General features: G+C 36.1%; 1 protein-coding gene across 1 annotated transcript in view; it reads left to right on the forward strand.

The window, feature by feature from the left end:
- The window catches only part of UNC13C (unc-13 homolog C), a 692,819-nt gene that overhangs the window by 464,559 nt on the left and 205,083 nt on the right, over positions 1-23,177 (forward strand). The window contains exon 20 of the mRNA XM_040226553.1: positions 22,451-22,536. Coding sequence (XP_040082487.1) covers positions 22,451-22,536 — 86 coding nt within the window. The remainder of the gene's footprint in view (positions 1-22,450; positions 22,537-23,177) is intronic.

The following is a 23,177-nucleotide window of genomic DNA, read 5'->3' on the forward strand; positions in this document are numbered from 1 at the left end:
TTTTATTTTGAAGGTTATAGCAAGAGAATGAATGATTTAAAAATACAGGCCTTATTTTTATATTTTTCAATATAATTTAGGGTTATGGCTATAATTCATTTAATGAAGTACTCAGGGTTATTATGAATAAAAACATTGCAGGCTTTTGCTTATTCTAATTTGATACTAATTTATAATTGTATAATGTAAACATACAGGGAGAGATTTGTTTACTTTGTATGCTAGTATATATTCAGGCATATATATTAGTTGATTGAGTGAATAAATTAAAGGAAATCTCTATGTGTACCTGGCACAGTGTCTGTTCTCTTCATTCCTACTCTAGTGATTAATTAAGGTACTATTTTTTGAGGAATACGTATTCACCTTTTCAAAATTATTTTTTATGAAGTAGTTTTCCAGATGCCTATAGAAATCTCACTATTCCATTGAAACTGAAAACTATTAGGCAGAGTATTTTTAGAACTTCATGTGTGGACCTCTCCCTTTTAAACAGATGTATTGAGGTATCACTTCAATACATGCTCAGTCGTGTCCCACTCTTTGCGACCCCATGGACTGCAGATGCCAGGCTTCCCTGTCCATCACCAACTCCCAAAGCTTACTCAAACTCAAGTCCATAGAGTTGGTGATGCCATCCAACCATCTCATCCTCTGTCATCCCCTCTCCTCCTACCTGCAACCTTTCTTAGCATGAGGGTCTTTTCAAATGAGTCAGTTTTTTGCATCAGGCAACCAATGTATTGGAGTTTCAACTTCAGCATCAGTCCTTCCAATGAATATTCAGGAAGGATTTCCTTTAAGAGGGACTGGTTGGATCTCCTTGCAGTCCGAGGGACTCTCAAGAGTCTTCTCCAACACAACAGTTCAAAAGCATCAGTTCTTCAGTGCCCAGACTTCTTTATAGTCCAAGTCTCACATCCATACATGACTACTGGAAAAACCATATCTTTGACTAGACAGACCTTTGTTGGCAAAGTAATGTCTCTGCTTTTTAATATGCTGTCTAGGTTGGTCATAACTTTCCTTCCTAAGAGCAAGCGTCTTTTAATTTCATGGTTGCAGTCACCATCTGCAGTGATTTTGGAGCTCAAAAAAATAAAGTCTCTCACTGTTTCCATTGTTTCCCCATTATTTGCTATGAAGTATAGGACTGGCTGCCATGATCTTAGTTTTCTGAATGTTGAGTTTTAAGGCAACTTTTCACTCTCCTATTTCACTTTCATCAAGAGGCTCTTTAGTTCTTCTTTGCTTTCTTCCATAAGGGTGGTGTCATCTACATGTCTGAGGTTATTGATATTTTTCCTGGCAAGCTTCATTCCAGCTTGTGCTTCATCCAGCCCAGCATTTTTCATGATGTATTCTGCATATAAGTTAAATAAGCAGGGTGACAATATACAGCCTTGATGTACTCCTTTCCCAATTTGGAACCAGTCTGTTGTTCCATATCCAGCTCTAACTGCTGCTTCTTGACCTGCATACAGGTTTCTCAGGAGGCAGGTCAGGTGATCTGGTATTCCCATCTCTTTAACTATTTTCCACTGTTTATTGTGATCCACACAGTAAAAGGCTTTGGCATAGTCAATAAGCAGAAGTAGATGTTTTTCTGGAACTCTCTTGCTTTTTCGATGATCCAACGGATGTTGGCAATTTGATCTCAGGTTCCTCTACCTTTTCTAAATGCAGCGTGAACATCTGGAATTTCACGGTTCACATACTGTTGAAGCCTGGCTTGGAGAATCTTGAGCATTACTTTGCTAGTGTGAGAGATGAGTGCAATTTTGCTATAGTTTGATGATTCTTTGGCATTGCCTTTCTTTAGGATTGGTATGAAAACATACCTTTTCCAGTCCTGTGGCCACTGCTGAGTTTACCAAATTTTCTGGCATATTGAGTGCAGCACTTTCACAGCATCATCTTTTAGGATTTGAAATAGCTCAACTGGGATTCCATCACCTCCACTAGCTTTGTTCATAGTTCAGTATTCTTGCTTTGTGAACCCCATAAACAGTGTGAACAGTGTTGAGGTATAACTGAATACAATAATACTTTACATACACAATTTGTTTAGTTTTGAAACATGAACCATCACCATAATCAATAAAGATATTCATAATTTCTATGTGTCTTTTGTAACTATCCCAGGCAACCAATGGTCTGCCTAAGACTACTAATTAGTTTGAAAATTGTGTCCTTTTGTGAAAGGAATAATATATTATGTACATCCCTTTGTTTAGTTGCTTTCACTAGTTACTATTTTGAGATTCATCCGGGTGTTTGTGGGTATTGGTACTTCATCTCTTCTTATTTCTAAGTGATATTCCACTGTATAGATATACCACAAAATGTTTATCCATTCATCTGTTATGATTAGGCTTAAGGTCAAGGTGAACATTTGGATTTTTTTTCAAGATTAGGTTTCTGTGAATATTTGTTTATAAAATTTTATGTAGAATTTTTATTTTCCTTGGATCATGTAATATGTACATAATTAATATTTCTTAAAATTGCCAAATACTTTCCAAAGTTTTTATACATTGCCAACATTTAGTGCAATTGGACATTTTACTTTTAGCTATTTAACTAGGTGTATAGTGATATTTCCTTATGGTTTTATTTACTGCTTTCCTAAGAACTGATATTGACCATCTTACATGTGTTTATTTGTGATCCATATATCTTTGGTGAAGTGTGTATTCAAATCCTTTTGCTATTTCCAAATTGGAATGTTTATCTTCTTATTAAAGAATTGTAATGGTTGTGACTGTGAAGAAAGCTGAGCGCCAAAGTAGTGATGCTTTTGAATTGTGGTCCTGGAGAAGACTCTTGCGAGTCCCTTGGACTGCAAGGAAGTCCAACCAGTCCATCCTAAAGGAGACCAGTCCTGGGTGTTCATTGGAAGGACTGATGCTGAGGCTGAAACTCCAACAACTTTGGCCACCCCATGCGAAGAGTTGACTCATTGGAGAAGACCCTGATGCTGGGAGGGATTGGGGGCAGGAGGAGGAGGGGACGACAGAGGATGAGATGGCTGGATGGCATCACCGACTCGATGCACATGAGTTTGGGTGAACTCTGGGAGTTGGTGATGGACAGGGAGGCCTGGCGTGCTGTGATTCATGGGGTCGCAAAGAGTTGGACACGACTGAGTGGCTGAACTGGGCTGAACTGAACTGAACTGTGTGGTTAAGGTCTACTGTCAGATATGAATGTTGCAATATTTTCTGCTATTTTGTGACTTTCTTTTCCATTTTTTACATTTCTTTAGCAATCTTAAAAAAAATTGATGGAGCAATTCAATTTATCATTTTTACAATTTGTTTTTTTTGTGTGTGTTTAAGAAATCTTTGCATCCACCACATTCAAGTTGCAACACCACAGTTTTCTTCTAGATGTCTGGTGTGATACAAACTTGTAAGATTTTCCATTTTTTTTTCATATTTTTATCTATCTTTCCAACTCTATTTGTTGGAAAAATTATCCTATACCCAGTTGCTTTTGCAGCTTTGTCAAAAATCTGTTAATTAAATGTGTGAATTTAATTCTGGACTCTCTGTTCTGTTGACCCATATATCTATCAGTCTAGTAATGATGAACTTCCTCTCCTTTTGTCTGGAAAACTTTTTGTCTCTCCTTCAATTCTGAAGGACAGCTTTGCTGAATGGAGTATTATTGGTTGGCAGGTTTTCTCTTTCAGCATTTTGAAAAATCATTACAGTCCCTCCTGGCTTGCAAAGTTCATGCTGAAAAATTCACTGATAGTCTTAATAGGATCCCCTTCTAAGTAACAAATTGATTTTATGATTCTTTCTTTGTCTGTTATATTTTCTTTGCTAAAATTCTCACTTTGTTTATGCCTTGCTCTCTGACCTCAGTGACCATCTTTATGACCATTATTTTGAACTCTCTGTTGGGTAAGTCACATTCTCTGTCTTACTAAGATCACCTTCTAATGATTTATCTTGTTCTTCTGTTTGAGACATATTTCCTTGTTGTTATTACTTTTTTTTTTTTTTCGTTTTCCTTCAATCTTTGTGTTGGTTTCTGCACATTATATGTGCAGTCTTGGCATTGTCTCACAATCAGTCCAGATGAAGCTCCTGGTTGTCTCTCAAACCTTTATGGTTGTCCCCCATAGTTGAGGGTGTGCCAAGATCAGTCAGTGTTCCAAGGAAGAGAATATCAGTCAAAACATAGATGCAGGCTAACCAGAAACTGTACCCTCATGGAAGAGCTGGGAAAAGATATAGTTAAGTTCCTTCCAAGGAGAAATTTGAAACTGGGTATTTTTACCTGCTTCCTCTACAGGAAGCCCAGGCAGATAGTCATGAGAGTGGGGGAGGAGCAAAAGGGTGCTCCTGCACCTAGGGAAAAGCTGCTTCTTTGTTTGCTGTCCTCCTGTGGAACATGTGAATGCAGCCCCATTAGCTTTCAGAGCTAAGTGATTTGGGAATTCCATCCCTGGTATGGCAGCCATTAAAAACTGAGTCACTAAATACGTGGACAAACTGCTTTCAAGGTGGTACTAGCAATTTGGTTTTATTGTTGGATCAAGCCAGAGAGGGAATGCAGGAGAAGTGCCTACCAGCTCCCCTGGACTCTAGCGAGATCTCAGTCAGCCTCTAGATGCATGTTAAATAAGAAGCCAGACCTTCAGTCCTCAGCCTGTAAAGTATGCAGTCAAATCCCTCAAGGGAAGTCTGGACAATGGAAAATTTTGCCTGCTATTTCTGGGCTGAGCCTTGAGGGGTAGCCACAAGAAGTGAAGTATACCCATTGCCAAACACTTCTTTGTTTGCATAGTCCTTGAGCCACTGGATGTCTCTCAGTGGGATTTTCTGACTATGTAGTTGTACAGTCCGTGCGTCTGTGGGTACAGGGAAGTTCAGGAGTTCCTTTGTTGTCATCCTGGTCCCTCCTAAAACTACTTGTGCTTGATTGTGTTTTTGATATTTGTGTCTTTCAAGGAATTTTTCCATTCAGTATAAGTGGCCAAATTTGATGTTTTATAACTGTTCACGACATTTCCCTATTATGCTTTTTTCTTTTAAAAAATCTTAATACATTTCAGTTCAGTTCAGTAGCTCAGTCGTGTCTAACTCTTTGTGACCCCATGGACTGCAGCAGGCCAGGCCTCCCTGTCCATCACCAACTCCCAGAGTTTGCTCAAACTCATATCCATTGAGTCAGTGATGCCATCCAACCATATCATCCTCTGTCATCCCCTTCTCCTCCTGCCTGCAATCTTTACTAGCATCAGAGTCTTTTCCAATGAGTCAGTTCTTTACATCAAGTGGCCAAAGTATTGGAGCTTCAGCTTCAGCATCAGTCCTTCCAATGAATATTCAGGACTGGTTTGATCTCCTTGCAGTCCAAGGAACTCTCAAGAGACTTCTCCAACACTACAGTTCAAAAGCATCAATTCTTCAGTGCTCAATTTTTCTCAGCAAAGATAGGGTTTACACTGGGGAGAATGGATAGCCAGAAAATCCAAAAAGTATTAATGAAAAGTACAAAAAAGGAAAGAAAATAAATCATTGTTAAAGTTTTTATGAATGTTAATTACAGCCTTCTTGAAATTTAAAATAGTTATTTCTCTGAAAATTTCCAAAATAATATGTTATTTGGACAGAATAAGAAATTTTTTTGTTTTTCTTTTCCCCCCTAGGAGCACAAGAGTACTGTTATAAGATTGCTAAATAAGACTTGTACTAATTCAATCACTTTTGATGTCAACTTTCTGTCTCATTGGAAAAGACTCTGATGCTGGGAGGAATTGGGGGCAGGAGGAGAAGGGGACGCCAGAGGATGAGATGGCTGGATGGCATCACTGACTCAATGGACGTGAGTCTGAGTGAACTCCGGGAGTTGGTGATGGACAGGGAGGCCTGGCGTGCTGTGATTCATGGGGTCGCAAAGAGTCGAACACGGCTGAGCGACTGAACTAACTTCTGTCTCCCTGACTACATATCATATAGAAAAGAAAAGGTTCCTCTTGGATTTTCATTTTATTATGCTCACCAGATGAGTTATGCACAACTAAATATCTGTGTTATGAATATTATCATCGGCATTTAGGGAACTATGGGAAATTAATTACAGCCAGGCGTTGTACTAAGCATTTTTACAGTTTAATGTCTAATTGAATCCTAAATGTAATTGCAACAGAATCAGTGCTGTTAAAATCCCCAAATTGCATATGACAGAAGGGGTAAGTAAATTTCCCAAGATCACACATTTAGTAAGTGGCAGAATCAGAATCTAAGCAACCCTCTACATTAACAAAATGATTAATTGTAGGGAAAAGATCCCATAAGTAAGGGCAGGGCATTAATCCTTCAGCCAGTGCAAACACTTCTGATGTCTCAAAGATTAATCTGGATCTGGTCATGAGAAACCTGAAACAATAATTACAAATGTAAAAGGGGTAAGATATGCCATATGATGGCACCACTTGTAGTTGTGTATTAGCCAGTAGACAAAAGGCATGTAGTTTTAATTTTATGTAGGAAAAATGTAAATTTGAAGTGTGTACCCACTGGGGCCCTCAGGAAAAACCAAGAAAGATTTTTTTCCCTAAAATTCTCTGCATTAAAAAATTTTGCTTCCCCAACATTTGGGATACACAAAAGTGATCAATTTTCTCTTGTGGATTAGGTGCAAAAAATGTCAGAACCGAGGCCCACATTTTATAACTCTATTGAATCTAACTTCATACATTTCTATGCCTTTTTATTTTTTTCTCTTTTATTTTTATTTCCTCATTTCCCTTTTTTTTAAAAAAAAAAAAGCATTATTTTTTTTTTCCTCTGGAAGCCCTCTATGTCCTGCTGCTGGATTCTGAACTGGTTGCTCTGTAGGTCTATTGCAGCACTGTTATTTGGAGATAGTGATTGCTACCATTGGTAGAAGGTTTCATTCATTTAACTTAATGTCAGTTACTGGGCAATATGCTACAAACTGGAAACCTAGCAATACACCATACAAAAAAGTTATTTAATACTTTTGCAGGGAGTGGAGAGGAGTTAGATAACAAGGCATATAAACGAACAGATAATACAGTGTTTCAGGTGTTGATAAGAAGGTAAAGCAAGATAAATAAAAAAATAGTGACTTGGTAGAAGTGAGGGTTGTTGCTAATATGTCAATTTCAAAGGCTAAGAAAATACTCTTGGAGAAAGTGACATTTGAATTGAAGCCTGAATGATTAAAGAAAGGCAGACAGAAACAGAGCTCTGTAACTGTAACCAGGAGAATCAGTAACAAGTACAAAGTTTCAGGGCTGAAGCCTGGCATGTTGGAGTAGCAGCAAGAAAGGCCATATGACTAGGGGTTAATCAATGGGAGAAGCCACAGGAAAAGTTGATGTGATAAAAGTTGCACTTTTATTTATTGGATGGTGCTACAGATTCCCATAGTTGACAAGGCAAGCAGACTGCAACACTTTGCTTTCATGTTCTTATTTCAGTTGCTGTTACCTGATATGTGGGCTTCCCACGTGGAGCTACTGGTAAAGAACTTGACTGCCAATGCAAGATACATAAGACATGGGTTCTGTCCCTAGGTCAGGAGGATCCCCTGAAGGAGGGCACTGCAACCCACTCCAGTTTTCTTGCCTAGAGAATCCCATGGACAGAGTAGCCTGGTGGGCTACAGTCCATAGAGTTGCAAACAGTAGGACACGACTTATGAAACTTAGCAGGCTGGCAGGCAGGCACCTGATATGCAGTCAGTATTTACTCAGGTTAGAGAGAATGAGAAGTAGTAATTTGGTTAATCAAGATTTTTTTTTTTTCTAATTATTATCTTTTCTTTAGCAAAGTTAGTTTTATAAAACCTTAATGAACTTCTTACTATCCAGCTCTGAGTTCCTCCCATACTTTCCTTTCAGTTCAGTTCAGTCGCTAAGTCATGTCCGACTCTTTGCGACCCCATGAATTGCAGCACGCCAGGCCTCCCTGTCCATCACCATCTCCAGGAGCTCACTCGGACTCACGTCCATCGAGTCCGTGATGCCATCCAGCCATCGCATCCTTGGTCGTCCCCTTCTCCTCCTGCCCCCAATCCCTCCCAGCATCAGAGTCTTTTCCAATGAGTCAACTCTTCACATGAGGTGGCCAAAGTACTGGAGTTTCAGCTTTAGCATCATTCCTTCCAAAGAAATCCCAGGGCTGATCTTCAGAATGGACTGGTTAGATCTCCTTGCAGTCCAAGGGACTCTCAAGAGTCTTCTCCAACACCACAGTTCAAAAGCAGCAATTCTTCGGCTCTCAGCCTTCTTCACAGTCCAACTCTCACATCCATACATGACCACAGGAAAAACCATGGCCTTGACTAGACGGACCTTAGTCGGCAAAGTAATGTCTCTGCTTTTGAATATACTATCTAGGTTGGTCATAACTTTTCTTCCAAGGAGTAAGCGTCTTTTAATTTCATGGCTGCAGTCACCTTCTGCAGTGATTTTGGAGCCCCCCAAAATAAAGTCTGACACTGTTTCTACTGTTTCCCCATCTATTTCCCATGAAGTGATGGGACCAGATGCCATGATCTTAGACTTAACTGAAGCATTACCTCTTCCAGCAAGTCTTCCCTAATTTCGTCCAGGATGTATAAGTACCATATTATGGTTCTTCCATGAGTTTGCATTCTGTCATTCCATTTATAACTTGGTATTATGAGTATATGTATGTAACTGTTTTCTCCAGTATTCTAAAAGGTTTTTGAAGGAAAAGACCATTTCTTGTCATCCTTTTATCTTCACAACTTTAGCATAGTGTGAGATGAAGAGATGATGTTCAACTTGTTAACAAGTGGAGGTCCCACTGCACCCTGCTTACAAAATCAATTACATACTCACAAATGTTGGTAGCAAAGGAAAGGCACCTTTAATTAGAATGCCAATAGTCTGGGCAGATGATGGACTCAACATCCCCCCAAAACCATTTCTGAAGATTCTGCTTGGCCATGACATTTTAAAGAGAAAGAGTAAAGTAATCTTAGTTAATCACTGAGATAGGGATTCAGAGTGGTCACCATGCCCACCGCCCCCACCCGCCTAGTGTGCAGACTCATTGACTTCTTGTAATCTTCCTCTAGTTGTAATCTTGTTTACACAGTTTGTTTGGAAGATTACAAGCTTCCAAAGTGAAGGGGAAGCTAGGTAAGAGATTTGGTCCACTGTTATTTATTGATATTTATTCTTCATTTCTTTTTCTTTGATCTAAGAAAGAACTGACAAGTTAGACAAGGTATTGTGTGATTAAAAGATTTGAGAGGTGTGCTTGAGCCAGAGATAAGCAGAGCATGGAGGTGCCTGGTTTAAAAGTTAATTCTAATGTACCTTTCTTAAAGTGACAAGAAAAGGGGCTTCCTGCTAAGATGAGTTTCCTATAAAGAGCTGCTTACAAATCCCCACTTGTCAGAACAGGATTCTAATTCTATGACATTAGGGGCAAAGGTCTATCTTCTATAATTTCTTCATGGTAATATAGGGTGCTGTATTCTCAGAGTAGAAGGTGTCAATGTGAGTCTGTAGCATTTCTGACAATTTTAGTTGTCTGCTTATATATATATATATATATATAGGCTGAAAGTGAAAGTGAAGTCGCTCAGTCATGTCCGACTCTTTGCTACCATGGGCTGTAGCCTATCAGGGTCCTCCATCCATGGGATTTTCCAGGCAAGAATACTGGAGTGGGTTGCCATTTCCTTCTCCAAAATATAGGCAGAGAAACCTACAATTATTCTGATGCCTACAGAGGTATAGATTATCATGAACAATAAAATTAATCCCATTTTCTTGAGGCCTGTTCTTGAAGTTGTTCTAGCCATACATTCAGTACTGCTCAAGTAGGAGCATCTGACATTATGGCTACAGACTGGTCATCATGCAGTTAGCTTTTTTCTCCTTTGGTGGCAATTATAGTATCTGTAGAATAATTCTCTGTTGTCTAATCGTTAATAGTTTGGTTTGGTGTTTGGGGCTGGTGCCTGCAAGGTTCTACGCAGTTCCAGAGTCATGTTTACTGAGTAAGTAAAATTTGCCAGTTCCATACTTGTCCTTCTGCTTTGTCTTCAGCGTTATTCAGATTTTTCTCAGTGATAAGTGATACCCCCTTCTCCCGTCTTAACATGTAATTGAAACAAAACAATAGATGATTACATTGGTTTAGTAAAGTAACATCCAAAAGCTCCTTACCATAACAGGCCATCTAAAAGCTTATTGTGAGAAAAAGCAGAAAATTGCCATTGTAACTTTGTTGGCATCAGATAGGAATGATCATACACAATAGGTGCTTTTTTTACTCAATACAGACAGAGAAAATGACTGCTGAATCATAGTGAAAGGATTTAAGGGAACTAATTCTAAGCAGTCTTTGTAGCAATGCCTCAGTCTTTGACAATGAGAGATCCATTCATAAATATGCATTATATGTGGGAAGCAACTTACAAAAGAGTCTCCCTCCACTGATGCTTGGGCACTCAAGATGTTTGTTGGGAATCACCCAGTGGACATTAAGGTCTTTACTTTTACTACAAATCTCATTTTATTATAGTTATTTTGTAAGCCATCTTAGTATTTTTGAATATGATGAATACATCAGTAATAAGTAAAAATAAAGAGGACTGTGTTTCAAGTATGCAAAGATAAATGTGACTTGAGTGGCTTAGTGATCTAACATTTTTGAGTGAGAGAGACTGATCTCTGAGACCTTAGAAAAGTTTTGTAACATCTTTCAAACTGTTTTCCACATGTGAAAAACTGGGAGGTAAAAGTGAAGACATAGGACCATTATCAGGATTCGAGGAGATGAAGCTTAAGAGCACTAGCCCAGTGCCTGGTATTGCTTAGATACTCAGCAAATGTTAATTCCCACCTCTCCTTCACTGTCTCAAGCTCCCTGACCCTGACATGAATTTCAGAACTTTCTTTCCCCAAGTCTGTAATCTGGACATAGTGAAGTAGCTTGAGAAACAGTGATCTGAAGGCAGTAAATTCCATTTGCTATTCCCTGCCCCAAAGACATTACCGAATTTTTTTAAAGCTTTATCTGGCCATTTCTACCTGCCTCCCTACTACCAAGTAACATCTTCATTGTCTTACAAAATGCTGATTTTAATAGTTAAGCTAGATGTATCCCAAATTTTATTTTTCATATTTAAATTAAATATGTATTTAAAGATCCAAATTCATTAAAATAATACCTTAGGTTGTAGATATAAAGAGAAAACAGAAGGATAAAACGTTAGTTGTATTTAAATGACATTAGTAACCCACTTTTGTTGTTGTTGTTACAAAAGAACTTAAATACAAAAGGAAAAATGATCACCACAGGAAATGTCCAATAGTAGTTGAGTTCACATTACAAATGTTTAAGCTGACTTTCACCTTTTACTGCAATGGTGTGATGTGTTTCAGTTGCTCTTTAATTTGTAAGGCTACTTTGTAATTTACTAGTAGAGTCCTGTTCATTCTTCTTGGCTGTTCTCTCTCTTCAAGGTAATGGCAGATAATTGCACTAAGGCATGTCAAATTTTCATATTAACAAAGCTGAATTAAAAAAAAATAATAATGTTAAAAGAGCAGAGCAAACTGAGTGTCTCACCTTCTGGCTATGACAGTGAAGTTTCAGTTGCAGACAGGACAGATATCAGAACCGTTGCTTACTCACATGAAACAAAGAATACATTTTTCTTCAAAGGCAAACTTTGCATATCAAAATAATACTTCACATATAATGAATTCTAATTTTTATCTGTTGTGACTAATGAATCAGTATTATCAGATTTGACAGTGGAAGACTGTATTTTCCTTATTTCACTAAGAGATTTGCAAGATAATAAATTGAATTGTTAAATTGTTGTGTCTCATAGGATTCAAGGTTTAAAACATTTATGCTTTGCATTAATTGCTACAAATTAAAAATGGGAGACATTCAAATAATGTTGACATGGATCAATTATTTCATTAAACCTCTTTTTATAAATGATAGACTAAGTGAAGTCATGATTGCATGGAAAATGAAGAGGTGGAGCTATACATTCTAAAGTTCAATTTGTACCAATTTTATTTTTAAAATATAAATAATATGAATATTTAATATACTATATTATATGTGTACTTGTTTTAATTTTTAAGTATATATTATAATTCCTAAGAGGTTAAGAAATGGTCATGGCATGTATGCATGCCAAGTCCCTTTAGTTGTGTCTAACTCTTTGTGACCTTATGGACTGGAGACCGTCAGTCTCCTCTGTCTATGGGATTCCCCAGGCAAGAATACTGGAGTGGGTTACCATGCCCTCCTTGAGGGCATCTTCCTGACCCAGGGATTGAACTGTCTCTTATGTCTCCTGCATTGGGAGGTGGATTCCTTACCACTAGTGCCACCTGAGAAGCCCAGGAAATGGTCATGGAAAGTTAAAACCTCTTTCACTCAAGCTTGTATCATACTTTGGAATTTATTTATAATTAGAGAAGGAAGTGGCAACCCACTCCAGTGTTCTTGCCTGGAGAATCCCAGGGATGGGGGAGCCTAGTGGGCTGCCGTCTATGGGGTTGCATAGAGTCGGACACGACTGAAGCGACTTAGCAGCAGCAGCAGCAGCAGCAACAGCATATAAATTTTTAATATATGGCTAGAGACTGCTGAAGTTTGGGAAACCAGTTAACTCCTATTGAGTATATAATAATTTTCCTCTACAGTCAAGTTTATTGCTATTAATTTTGTTAGCATTTTTTTTTCTGGAAACTAATAACTAGCAAACACAAATGTAAACTTGCATTCATTTGATAATTTTTTCACATTAGAAATCAATAAATCTAAATAATATTTTCTTGCATGTCTCATTTGTGGTAAAATTTTCATTATAATTAGCAGTAAACATTTATTAAGTGCTCACTGTGGCCCAGTGGCTGTACAAAGTATTTACATGTAAAGTTTCATTTAATCCTCATAACAGCCCTAGAGTCCCAAATTGCACAGTATTATCACCTCCATTTGACAGATGAGGAAATTGAGTTTTGAAGAGATTACTCAGTGCTCCACTGGGTAAATTAGTTAAGTAACAGAAGAAATCAAGCCTCTGTCTTTTGAATTGCATTGAGGCTTAACCACTACATTATACTTCTGTGAACTGTGCACAGGAAATAGCCAGTACTGTGTTAAATTACAGAAAATAAGCTTCTAGCAAATATGCAAATGTATAGACTTCTTAGCCAGCTCAAAGAAAAGGCAGAAATCTTCATCTGTGGAGTGTGTTGGAAGAAAACAACTCTTCCATTTGATTTGATACAGAGAAGACAGCACAGATACAGCATATACAATTTGATGCCATAGTGAGATTGTGTATTTGTATATCTATAAAGGAAATTTGAACACAGTACAAAAATACAGTTATGGAAATATTATTTTGTGGCCCCTTAAAAATTAGAAACATAAAATCCTGCCAGTGGTTACTCAGAAATTGATAAAAATCTCTTATAAGAAATACTCTATGTCTCTCCTCTTACTCTGAGTTCTGATTTGCTTCTTTTATTGGTTGTATATAGTTGTGAATTTTTCTCCCCTTTTCACCGAGTAGGTAGGAATAAAGAAGTTGTTTTGGAAACTATTAGCTTTGCAGACGTTCTTACCAGGTTACATCCTGGCTTGTCGAATTGTTTAAATTGGAGAGGAAATTTTTGTACTTACAAATAAATAGATAAATAAATACATAAAAGTATGTGTGTATATAAATGTACAAATGCAGTAAGAAGACTGTATAAGCACAATTAATATTATTTGTTAGTGAAGAGATGCTAGGTGGAGAATTGTTTTCTAATGCCAGCCAAAACTGTTTAAGGAGAAAAAAAAATCATGTTATTTTCATCTGAACTGAACTATAAAGCAAATGTCAATAAAATTAGATAAGTTAAATTTTGTGGCAACAGTAAAATGATAGAACTTACAGTTTTACATAGTGCAAAGGCACCAACACTATCACTAACTCTTAATATTATGAGCTACAATTCAGTTTATAGTCACTGTAAACTTGTCTTTGCCCTTATCCTTCACACTTAATTAATCATTGCTAATTCTGCCTTGGGGCTTCCCCGGTGACTCAGTGGTAAAGAATCCAAGAATCTGCCTGCCAGTTCAGGAGACAGGGGTTCAATCCCTGGGTCTGGAAGAACCCCTGGAGAAGGAAATGGCAACCCACTTCAGTATTCTTGCCTGGGAAATTCCATGGACAGAAAGAGCCTGGTGGGCTACAGTCCATGGGGTTGCCAAGAAGCCGGTCCTGTCTTAGTGACAAAACAACAACAAGTACAACAAAAGACTTTAGCTGGAAGACATACTGAACTGTGCTTTCAAAGAACAGCGAGAGTATTTATGATCAGATGGAAATTGAGGAAGAGAGTACAGATAGGAGAAAATGATCAGAAGACATGGGACATTAGATATGTTTAGAAGTTATGAGTAGTCTAGCTGGCAAGAGCATGGAAGGCATTGGAGAGTAGAGACAGACGTTATAGTGGGGGTCAGGTTGCCATTGGCCAGGCAAGTCACCTTAATGGGCTGAAATTTCTCTGTGCTACTGAATGTGTGACAAGCAATTGATGGTTTTAAAGTAGTGATTTGAAATATTACAGCCTATGTTCATCAAATTAGGTGGTAATATACAGTATGAATTTGAAGAGTAAGAAATGGAGGTGAATAACAGACATACTAACAGATTACTTCAGCTTTTGAGTCAAGTGTGACTTGAACTGGGGATAAGATGGTAGGAGCAGGGCAAGGATAAATTCTACAGCTACTTCAAAGGAAGAATCCACAGGAGAGTAGAAAGAAGATGCTGTGGGTTGTGCCAGAGGTTGATGACCGAGTTTGCTATCTGGATTCAGGTAGGGTTGACTCATGAAGTATTTTATTTAATCAGGATTTCTGTGAGACGGAGCCAGAGAAGTGTTTCCAAATGCACCAAAAATACCGTAGAGGGGTAGTAAAGTAAAATAAAAATATAGACTTTGGAAGAACCTGTGTAATTATTAAGTAAATAAAGGATCCTTGAGTAATTTATTTTAGCACAAGGATATCTATTATTTCCATTGGTAATAGTAAGAAAACCAAGTTTGAAGCTGCCCTGTCATAATACACAATAAGCAAAACTTCTAATGATATCTCAAACCCCAAAGATTATCTTCTGCATGGAAGCAGAGCTTGGCAAGTAAATCTTGAGATTTAAATTTAGACTGTTGCAGAAAATATAAAGCTAATCATTTGAACTGTAAATATTTTAAAGCAAAATCAATATGTTAAACAAAAGAGCTAGCTGTAAGGACATCATAAATGTTTGGGAATTTCTATTATTGTCATAAGAAAAAGAAAGAAAAAAATATGGTCAAGAAGCATAAGCTCTATATCTGATTCTGTCATTGATTTATTTCATGTTTTAGAACACGTTTCTTGATACCTAATATCCCTAAGTGTAAAATGAGTATAGTCAAAGTTATGTTTGTCTTTCTTCTAAGTATGAAAAATAATTGAATATTTGCTGATTGTTTATTGAGGAGTTCATGAGCTTTGGAAAATCAGCTCAAGGCTCTGACTACCAGCTCTTCATTTGTAAAATGAGAATAACAATAACCAAAATGAATTTTGTGAGCAATAAATGAATGTTATTTAGCTTTTTAAAATAATCACATAGTATTTAGTAAAATTCCATTTGATTTTATTTCAGGATGCATGTAAATGTTCATATTTTTTAAAATAATCATATTCAACTTCACAGGCCTATTTGAAGTAGAAAATGAAAGTTCTAATGCTTATGTATCATTTCTTGTGAAGAAAAGAAAAAAGTAAAACCAAAATAAGACTCCCTTTACCCATGCCTTACAAATTTTTTGTAGTTGGGTGTATTTTTTCCAACTATTTTCTGTACATATAAGCATAGAAATTCATTTGATAGTATTTATTTTTATTTATTTATTTATTTTTTTTTTTTTACAAAATACAGGCTCATAATATGTATACTAACCTGTAATTTTCCTTGTTTGCTTAAAACTGCCTGACATTTATCTTTTCATGTCAGTACAGGCAGACCTATCTTGTTTTGTTTAGTTGCATATTATTCTGTAATTTCATATAACACCATGATGATGCATCCATGGAGGGGGATTCCTGAGCCACAGGAGAGAAGGGAGTGTAAATAACTCAGGTATTGGAATACCATGAAAACTTGTAGAGAGTCGGGCTTTTGGAAATCAGATGCAGACAGGTTCTGAATTTTCTTTTCTTTTTCTTTTTTTTTTTTTTGCTTGTTTTCAAGCCTGAAATGTACTTAGTAAAAAAGTTTTACTATTATTTTAATTGAAATTTCTTTGAATATTAGAGTGGTAAGAATCTCTTATCTATTATGTTTGCTAGGTCTTTGTGGGTTTTTTTTTTTTTTTCTTTTTAGATTGTCCATTAATCACAGCCATTTTTCTAATATTTCTCTTTTTCCTCAGTTTTATAACAATTCTTCTTATATTAGTAGTAGTATCCCTTTGCCTTTCATATATCAAGTGTATATTTTTCTAGTATGTTGTTTTTATTTTAAATGGTAGTTTGGTTTTGGTTTACGTTTTTGTTAAATCCTCAACAGTAATAATGAGAACCCTTAAACCTTAGTTTCACAAGAATGAAAATCAAATTTGACATTGCTTATGCAACTGAGAAAATCCTGACACAAATAGCTTATTTTTAGATTCTCTGTTTGGAAGTTATCTGATTAAAAAGTCTAGATTACAGGAAAATATTTTAAAAGTCGCTTTGAGAATCTTTTCTTATGGTAATTACAACCATTAACTGGGGTTGCATAGCTTATCTCTTCCACCAATTAATCTTTATCCTCCTTGAAAAGTACATACAAATCTTACTTTCTTCAAGTAACCTCTGTGAATGGTTACACTAGATATTCTTCTGCATCATATACTCAGCTTTATTGTGTTGAGTAATTTCTACTTAGTGCTACACTATGTGCCTTTCTTTCCATTGTGATCCATGGTTGTTTTTTCTTTCTTTAACCAAAATATAGTTAATTTACAATATTGTGTTACTTTCTGGTGTACAGCAGAATGCTTCAGTTATATATATATATATATATAAAATTTTCAGATTCTTTTCCTTTGTTGAATATAGTTCCCTGTGCTATATGGTAGTAGTCCTTGATGTTTATTTTAGGCATAGTAGTGATCCTTGTTTCTTAAGATCACATCAACCTAAGTGTAGACAGCAGAATATAAAAGCCAGTCCACTCAGGATATCTTTGGCTCTTCTTGCCCTGGCTCACTGGTCTAGCTCCTCTGCCTCCTTTCAGCTACAGCTGCTGTTCCGCATTCTCCTTTGCTATTTACGATCCGTCTTCCTATGCCTCATGTTGCTCTTCTTTGATATCATGGCAGTCACCATCACTCACAGCATACATCAAGTTTCCTGTCACTATTGCTGCTTGATAACAGAAGTTCTGAATCCTCTCTTGCCAAACTTGTTCATACTGCTGGTTCCCATCTCTGTACAGGCTGCAGAGTGACTCTCCATTGAAAATAAGCTGCTCTCACAGCCCCTAAGCACCTGTGAGGAGGAGGAGGAGTTTTCTCCAAACTCTTGGTTTTCTAGAAGTACTTTTTTCCACAACCAACTCAACCTTCTCAGGCTTTAGCTTCTTTGTGAAGAAGTGAAGTGAAGTCGCTCAGTCGTGTCCAACTCTTTGCGACCCCATGGACTGTAGCCTACCAGCCTTCTCCGTCCCTGGGATTCTCCAGGCAAGAGTACTGGAGTGGGTTGCCATTTCCTTCTCCAGGAGATCTTCCCAACCCAGGGATGGAAACTGGGTCTCCCATATTGCAGGCAGACGCCTTACTATCTGAGCCACTGTGTGTGTGTGTGTGTATGAACATGTATGTGTATATATATATATATATGTAATATATATATTTGTTTTTACTGCCATCTCTACTACTAGGTTGTAAACTTCTGAGGGGCAAGGATTGTATGTGTTTTATTTAATACTTAGCCTTCAATTAATAGTGACTTATTAACTGTTACTTATTAAATGCTAAATGTGTTAACACTCATTATATTACCTCTTATTTTACTGGTATAAAATTTTTATATTTTTTTCTAAAATAAGATATTACAAACTTGATTGAAGGTTTATTTGTACATATGCCTCTTTGAATTCAGTTCCCTTCTCTACTTGCCCAAACCTACTATTAGAACTTTTTACCACCGTGAATTTCTTTGTATCTTTATGATAGATTCATGCACATTGTTACATGTATCAGTTTTTTATTCTTCTTTTTGCTTCAGTTCAGTTCACTTGCTCAGTCCCATCCGACTCTTTGCAACCCCATGAATTGCAGCATGCCTGGCCTCCCTGTCCATCACCAACTCCTGGACTTCACTCGAACTCATGTGCGTCGAGTTGGTGATGCCATCCAGCCATCTCATCCTCTGTTGTCCCCTTCTCCTCCTGCCCCCAATCCCTCCCAGCATCAGGGTCTTTTCTAATGAGTCAACTCTTCTCATGAGGTGGCCAATGTATTGGAGTTTCAGCTTCAGCATCAGTCCTTCCAATGAACACCCAGGACTGATCTCCTTTAGGATGGACTGGTTGTGGATTCAATTTTACGAATCCAACTCAGTTTATTTATCCATTCATCGACTGAAAGAGTAACTTTCAACATATATAGTTTTTGTAAAAATATGTTTCATTTCTCTTGGATAAATGCCTGGAGTTGGACTGTTGATAAGTGTGTATTTAACTTGATTGGCAAACTGCTTTCCAAAGGCACTGTCATATTGTGCATTCTCAGCAGCATTATATCAGAATTCAAACGTCTGCATCTGTACACTTTCACCAGCCCTTGATATTATCAGGTGTTGTTTTATTTTGAGCTGTTTTAGTAGACATGTAGTGATATCACATTATAATTTTAATTTGAAAGTACCTAGTGACTTTCATGCATTGGAGAAGGAAATGGCAACCCACTCCAGTGTTCTTTCCTGGAGAATCTCAGGGACGGGGGAGCCTGATGGGCTGCCATCTTTGGGGTCACACAGAGTCGGACACGACTGAAGCCACTTAGCAGCAGCAGCAAAAGTGACTATGTTGAGCATATTTTCATGTGCTTATTTTTCCATCTAATTATATTCTTTGCTCAATTATCATTCAGATCACTTGCCCATTTTTCATTGGGTAATTTTTTTTAATTGGGATTTGAAAGTACTTTGTATATTCCAGATATGTCCTTTATCAGATATGTGTTCTGCAGGTCAGTTGCCTTTCTTTTTATTTTGTCAACAGTATCTTTAGAAAAGCAGATTTTAATTTTCATAAAGTCCAATATATCAGTATTTTATGGTTTGTACTTTTTGTGACAGATCTAAGTAACCATTGCCTGATCTTAGATTAGAAGATTTTCTGTGTTTTCTTTTAGAAAATCTTTAGTTTAGGTTTTATATTTAGGTCTGTGATTCATTTTGAGTCTTTTTTTTTTTTTTTTCTTGTATGTTGTGAAGTTTGGGTCAAGGTTTACTTATTTTTGCATAGGGATATTTAACTACTCTAGCAGACATGTTGCAAAGACTACCTTTTCTCCATTGAATTAATATAACATTTTATAGAAAATTAATTGACCTTGAAGATATAATATCTTAATTACTATAGTTTCATTGTAAGATATGAAGATAGGTGATGTAAAACCTTCAGCAATTTTAATAAACACCATTTTTGCTCTTCTATTTCTTTTGCTTTACCATGTAAATTTTAGAATGAACTTGTCAATTTCCACAGGAAAAAATCTGCTAGAATTCTGCATGAGATTGCATTGAATCTGTAAATCAGCTTGGGAGAATTAATATTCTAATGACATTAAGTATATCAATTCATGAATACAATATATTTCTCCATTTATTTAGATCTTATTTGATGTTTCTCTTCAGTACTTTGCAGTTTTCTTTATATAAATCTTGTACATATATATCCTTAGATTTATACCTAAGTATTCAATATATTTTGGTGCTATTGTAAATGATACTCTTATTTTAACTTCAATTTTCAATAGTTCATTGGTAGAATATAGAAATACAGTGATTTTTGTATCTGAATTTGTATTCTGTAACCTTGCTGAACTTATTTAGTAACTATTTTGTAGTATTTTGAGGATTTAGATTATTGTTTTCCTCCAAATAGAGTGTTTCTTCCTTTGCTATCTGTATACCTCTTTTATTGTTCTTTTTCTTGACTGTGTGCAATCTTTAGGAGCTCCAGTACAATGTTTAGTAGGAAGAGTGAGAGTAAAAACCATTGCCTTGATCTTTTTATTAATAAGATGTTAGCTGGAGGTTTTGTGCAGATTCTCTTTATAAGGTTAAGGAAATTTTCTTTAATTCCTAGTTTTCATAGTTTTTGTTGTATTTGTTTTGTTTTTAAGCATGAACAAATGTTGAAGTGTGCCAAATATGTTTTACTCATCTGTTGAGATGATAAAGTTTTTCTCTTTAGTCTGTTAATATGATACATTACACTGATTCATTTTTCAGTGTTGAAACCATGCTGCACTTCTGGGATAAGTTTCTTGGTCATGATGTATTATCCATGTATATATTGCAAGATTGAATTTGTCACTTGTTTTTGAGGATTTCCACATCAATTTTATGAGAGAGAATGTGGTTTAGTTTACTTTTTTGTACAGTGTCTTTGTTTTTTGTATCAGACCACCATACATTTAATTAGTACATTCTTTTTTCTGGGTTCAAAAAATTAACATAATTTTCTCATTTTTATGAGCTTAATCACTCTAATTATACATTTACAGTTTTGTTGCTATGTATATATTACATAAAAGTTAACATACTACAAATTGTGGGATGTCTATCAGTTCAGTTCAGTTCAGTTGCTCAGTCGTGTCCGACTCTTTGCGACCCCATGAATCGCAGCACACCAAGCCTCCCTGTCCATCACCAACTCCCGGAGTTCACTCAGACTCACGTCCATTGAGTCAGTGATGCCATCCAGCCATCTCATCCTCTGTCGTCCCCTTTTCCTCCTGCCCCCCAATCCTTCCCAGCATCAAAGTCTTTTCCAATGAGTCAACTCTTTGCATGAGGTGGCCAAAGTACTGGAGTTTCAGCTTTAGCATCATTCCTTCCAAAGAAATCCCAAGGCTGATCTCCTATCCACAAATGAAACCTTTTGAAATAAATTACTTGTTTAAGGTTATTTTTATATTAATAGAGTAAAATTTATTGTTGAAAACTAATTTTATGTATATGTAGGTTATATTAATTTTTTGATCATAGGAAGTGTTCTAAGTACTTAGTAAATATGCATCCACATTTAAGTTTTAAAGTATCAGTTGAAATTATTAGATAAATTGATAGATGGAAATTGGAAAGAACATTTGATAAAACACACTTTGCTTTGGTGAAGTAGTATGTAGGAACCATGGTCTTTTCTTTGTTGAGGTTATCCTGAGGTCATATTTATTTAAGTAACTCTTTATATCCCATTCAGGATCATATTTATTTATTTTTTCTTTTTTTTGATTTGGACTCAAAGATATAAATGAATGTGAGAGCTGCTTTTGTTACTTTACATATATATGTATGTGTGTGGGTGTATATATATATATATGTACATATACACATCCTTCTGTACATATACATACATTATTATGGATTATATATGTATTATATATTAATATTATGTATCATATATGTATATGTATTATATATATGTGTGTGTATAATATATATGTATTATAGTTTGTTTATATGTATATAGATATATATGCATTTTATAAAAATATGCATACAATTTATTATATATATATTTGTCAGAACAGAACATACTTTCTTATGTACTAGCAAGTGCTGAGTGTTTATAATGAATGAAATTATTTCCACTGGCTTACATTACTTTGAGCCTTATCATGAGATTGAAAATACATACAAACAGAATTCATATTCAGCAGCAGTAGGAATATTGTCTTTGCCTTAAGCTTGTTTGATCTAAAAAACACAGCCTGCCTGGTAATTCTGAAATCCTGACTAAGGGGTCTACCATGGACCATTTCACCAGAGAGGTGAGGAATCTTGATGAAATAATTTACTTTAAGCAAATATAGACTGGAAGCTACAGTCCATGTGGTCACAAAGATTCGGACATGACTGAATGACTAAGCACAGCACAGAATGGAAGCATTCAAGTTTGCTTCAAGAAAAATGGCTGTTGTGATAAAAACCACACTCATGTGTAGCTTTTTTCCATACCGTTGAAATTGATAAAGAGAAATCTCATAAGTAAATGTATTTATAAACTATGTAATAATGATTGTGATATATATGCAATATAAAGTATATTCTTTTCTCAGTCACATGTTTTTTCTTTTTGATCTACTAATGTATGTGTTTGGTTTTAGGTTTCCTCAAGAGCTGAACATGGGAAAAATAAGTGCAGAAATTATGTGGACCCTTTTTGCTCAAGATATGAAATATGCACTAGAAGGTAATTACAAATATTTAAACTTATTAGAATCTGCCTTTTAGTTAAATTCTGATTTTGCGTTCTTGGTTTTAAATGCAAAGAATTGATGCATCAAAACATTGACTGTTGTGATCAGTTTAGTTCTAAAACTTAATTCCACATTGTAGAAAGATAATGATCACAAAAAATTTAAAACTACTGAAGAGATACATATATTTTTAATAAAATGGTTTAAGTTGCAGGATAATAGTGAGATTTTGTAGATTAAGGTTTAGATGAGGAATATTTTATGGCATAAATTAGATTACATCAAGAGGGTAGAAGAGTGATATTTGTTCAGATATTTGTCTTCATAGACTTAGAAATGGTATCTTAGAATATGCAGGTTAAAATCTGGCCAAAGCTGGTACAAGGATAATGGCAGGACACTTCACCAGAAATTCCACTTTCAATATACACAAATCACAGACTGTAAAGTGAGGAAGATATATCTCAGCTGAAAAACTATAAGGTTCTTTGAGCACCCAACATTGTGTTTAGAGGTGAAGATAGAATGTTTAACCACCCTGGGGTTCCTGCTCTCTAGGAACTTAAAATCTTGTAGAAAGTTTTCTTTGCACATATTCAATGTATATTAAGGCCCTAGATGCTAAACACCCAGA

The sequence above is a fragment of the Oryx dammah genome, unplaced genomic scaffold (genome assembly GCF_014754425.2).
Source record: "Oryx dammah isolate SB20612 unplaced genomic scaffold, SCBI_Odam_1.1 HiC_scaffold_26, whole genome shotgun sequence".
NCBI lineage: Eukaryota > Metazoa > Chordata > Mammalia > Artiodactyla > Bovidae > Oryx > Oryx dammah.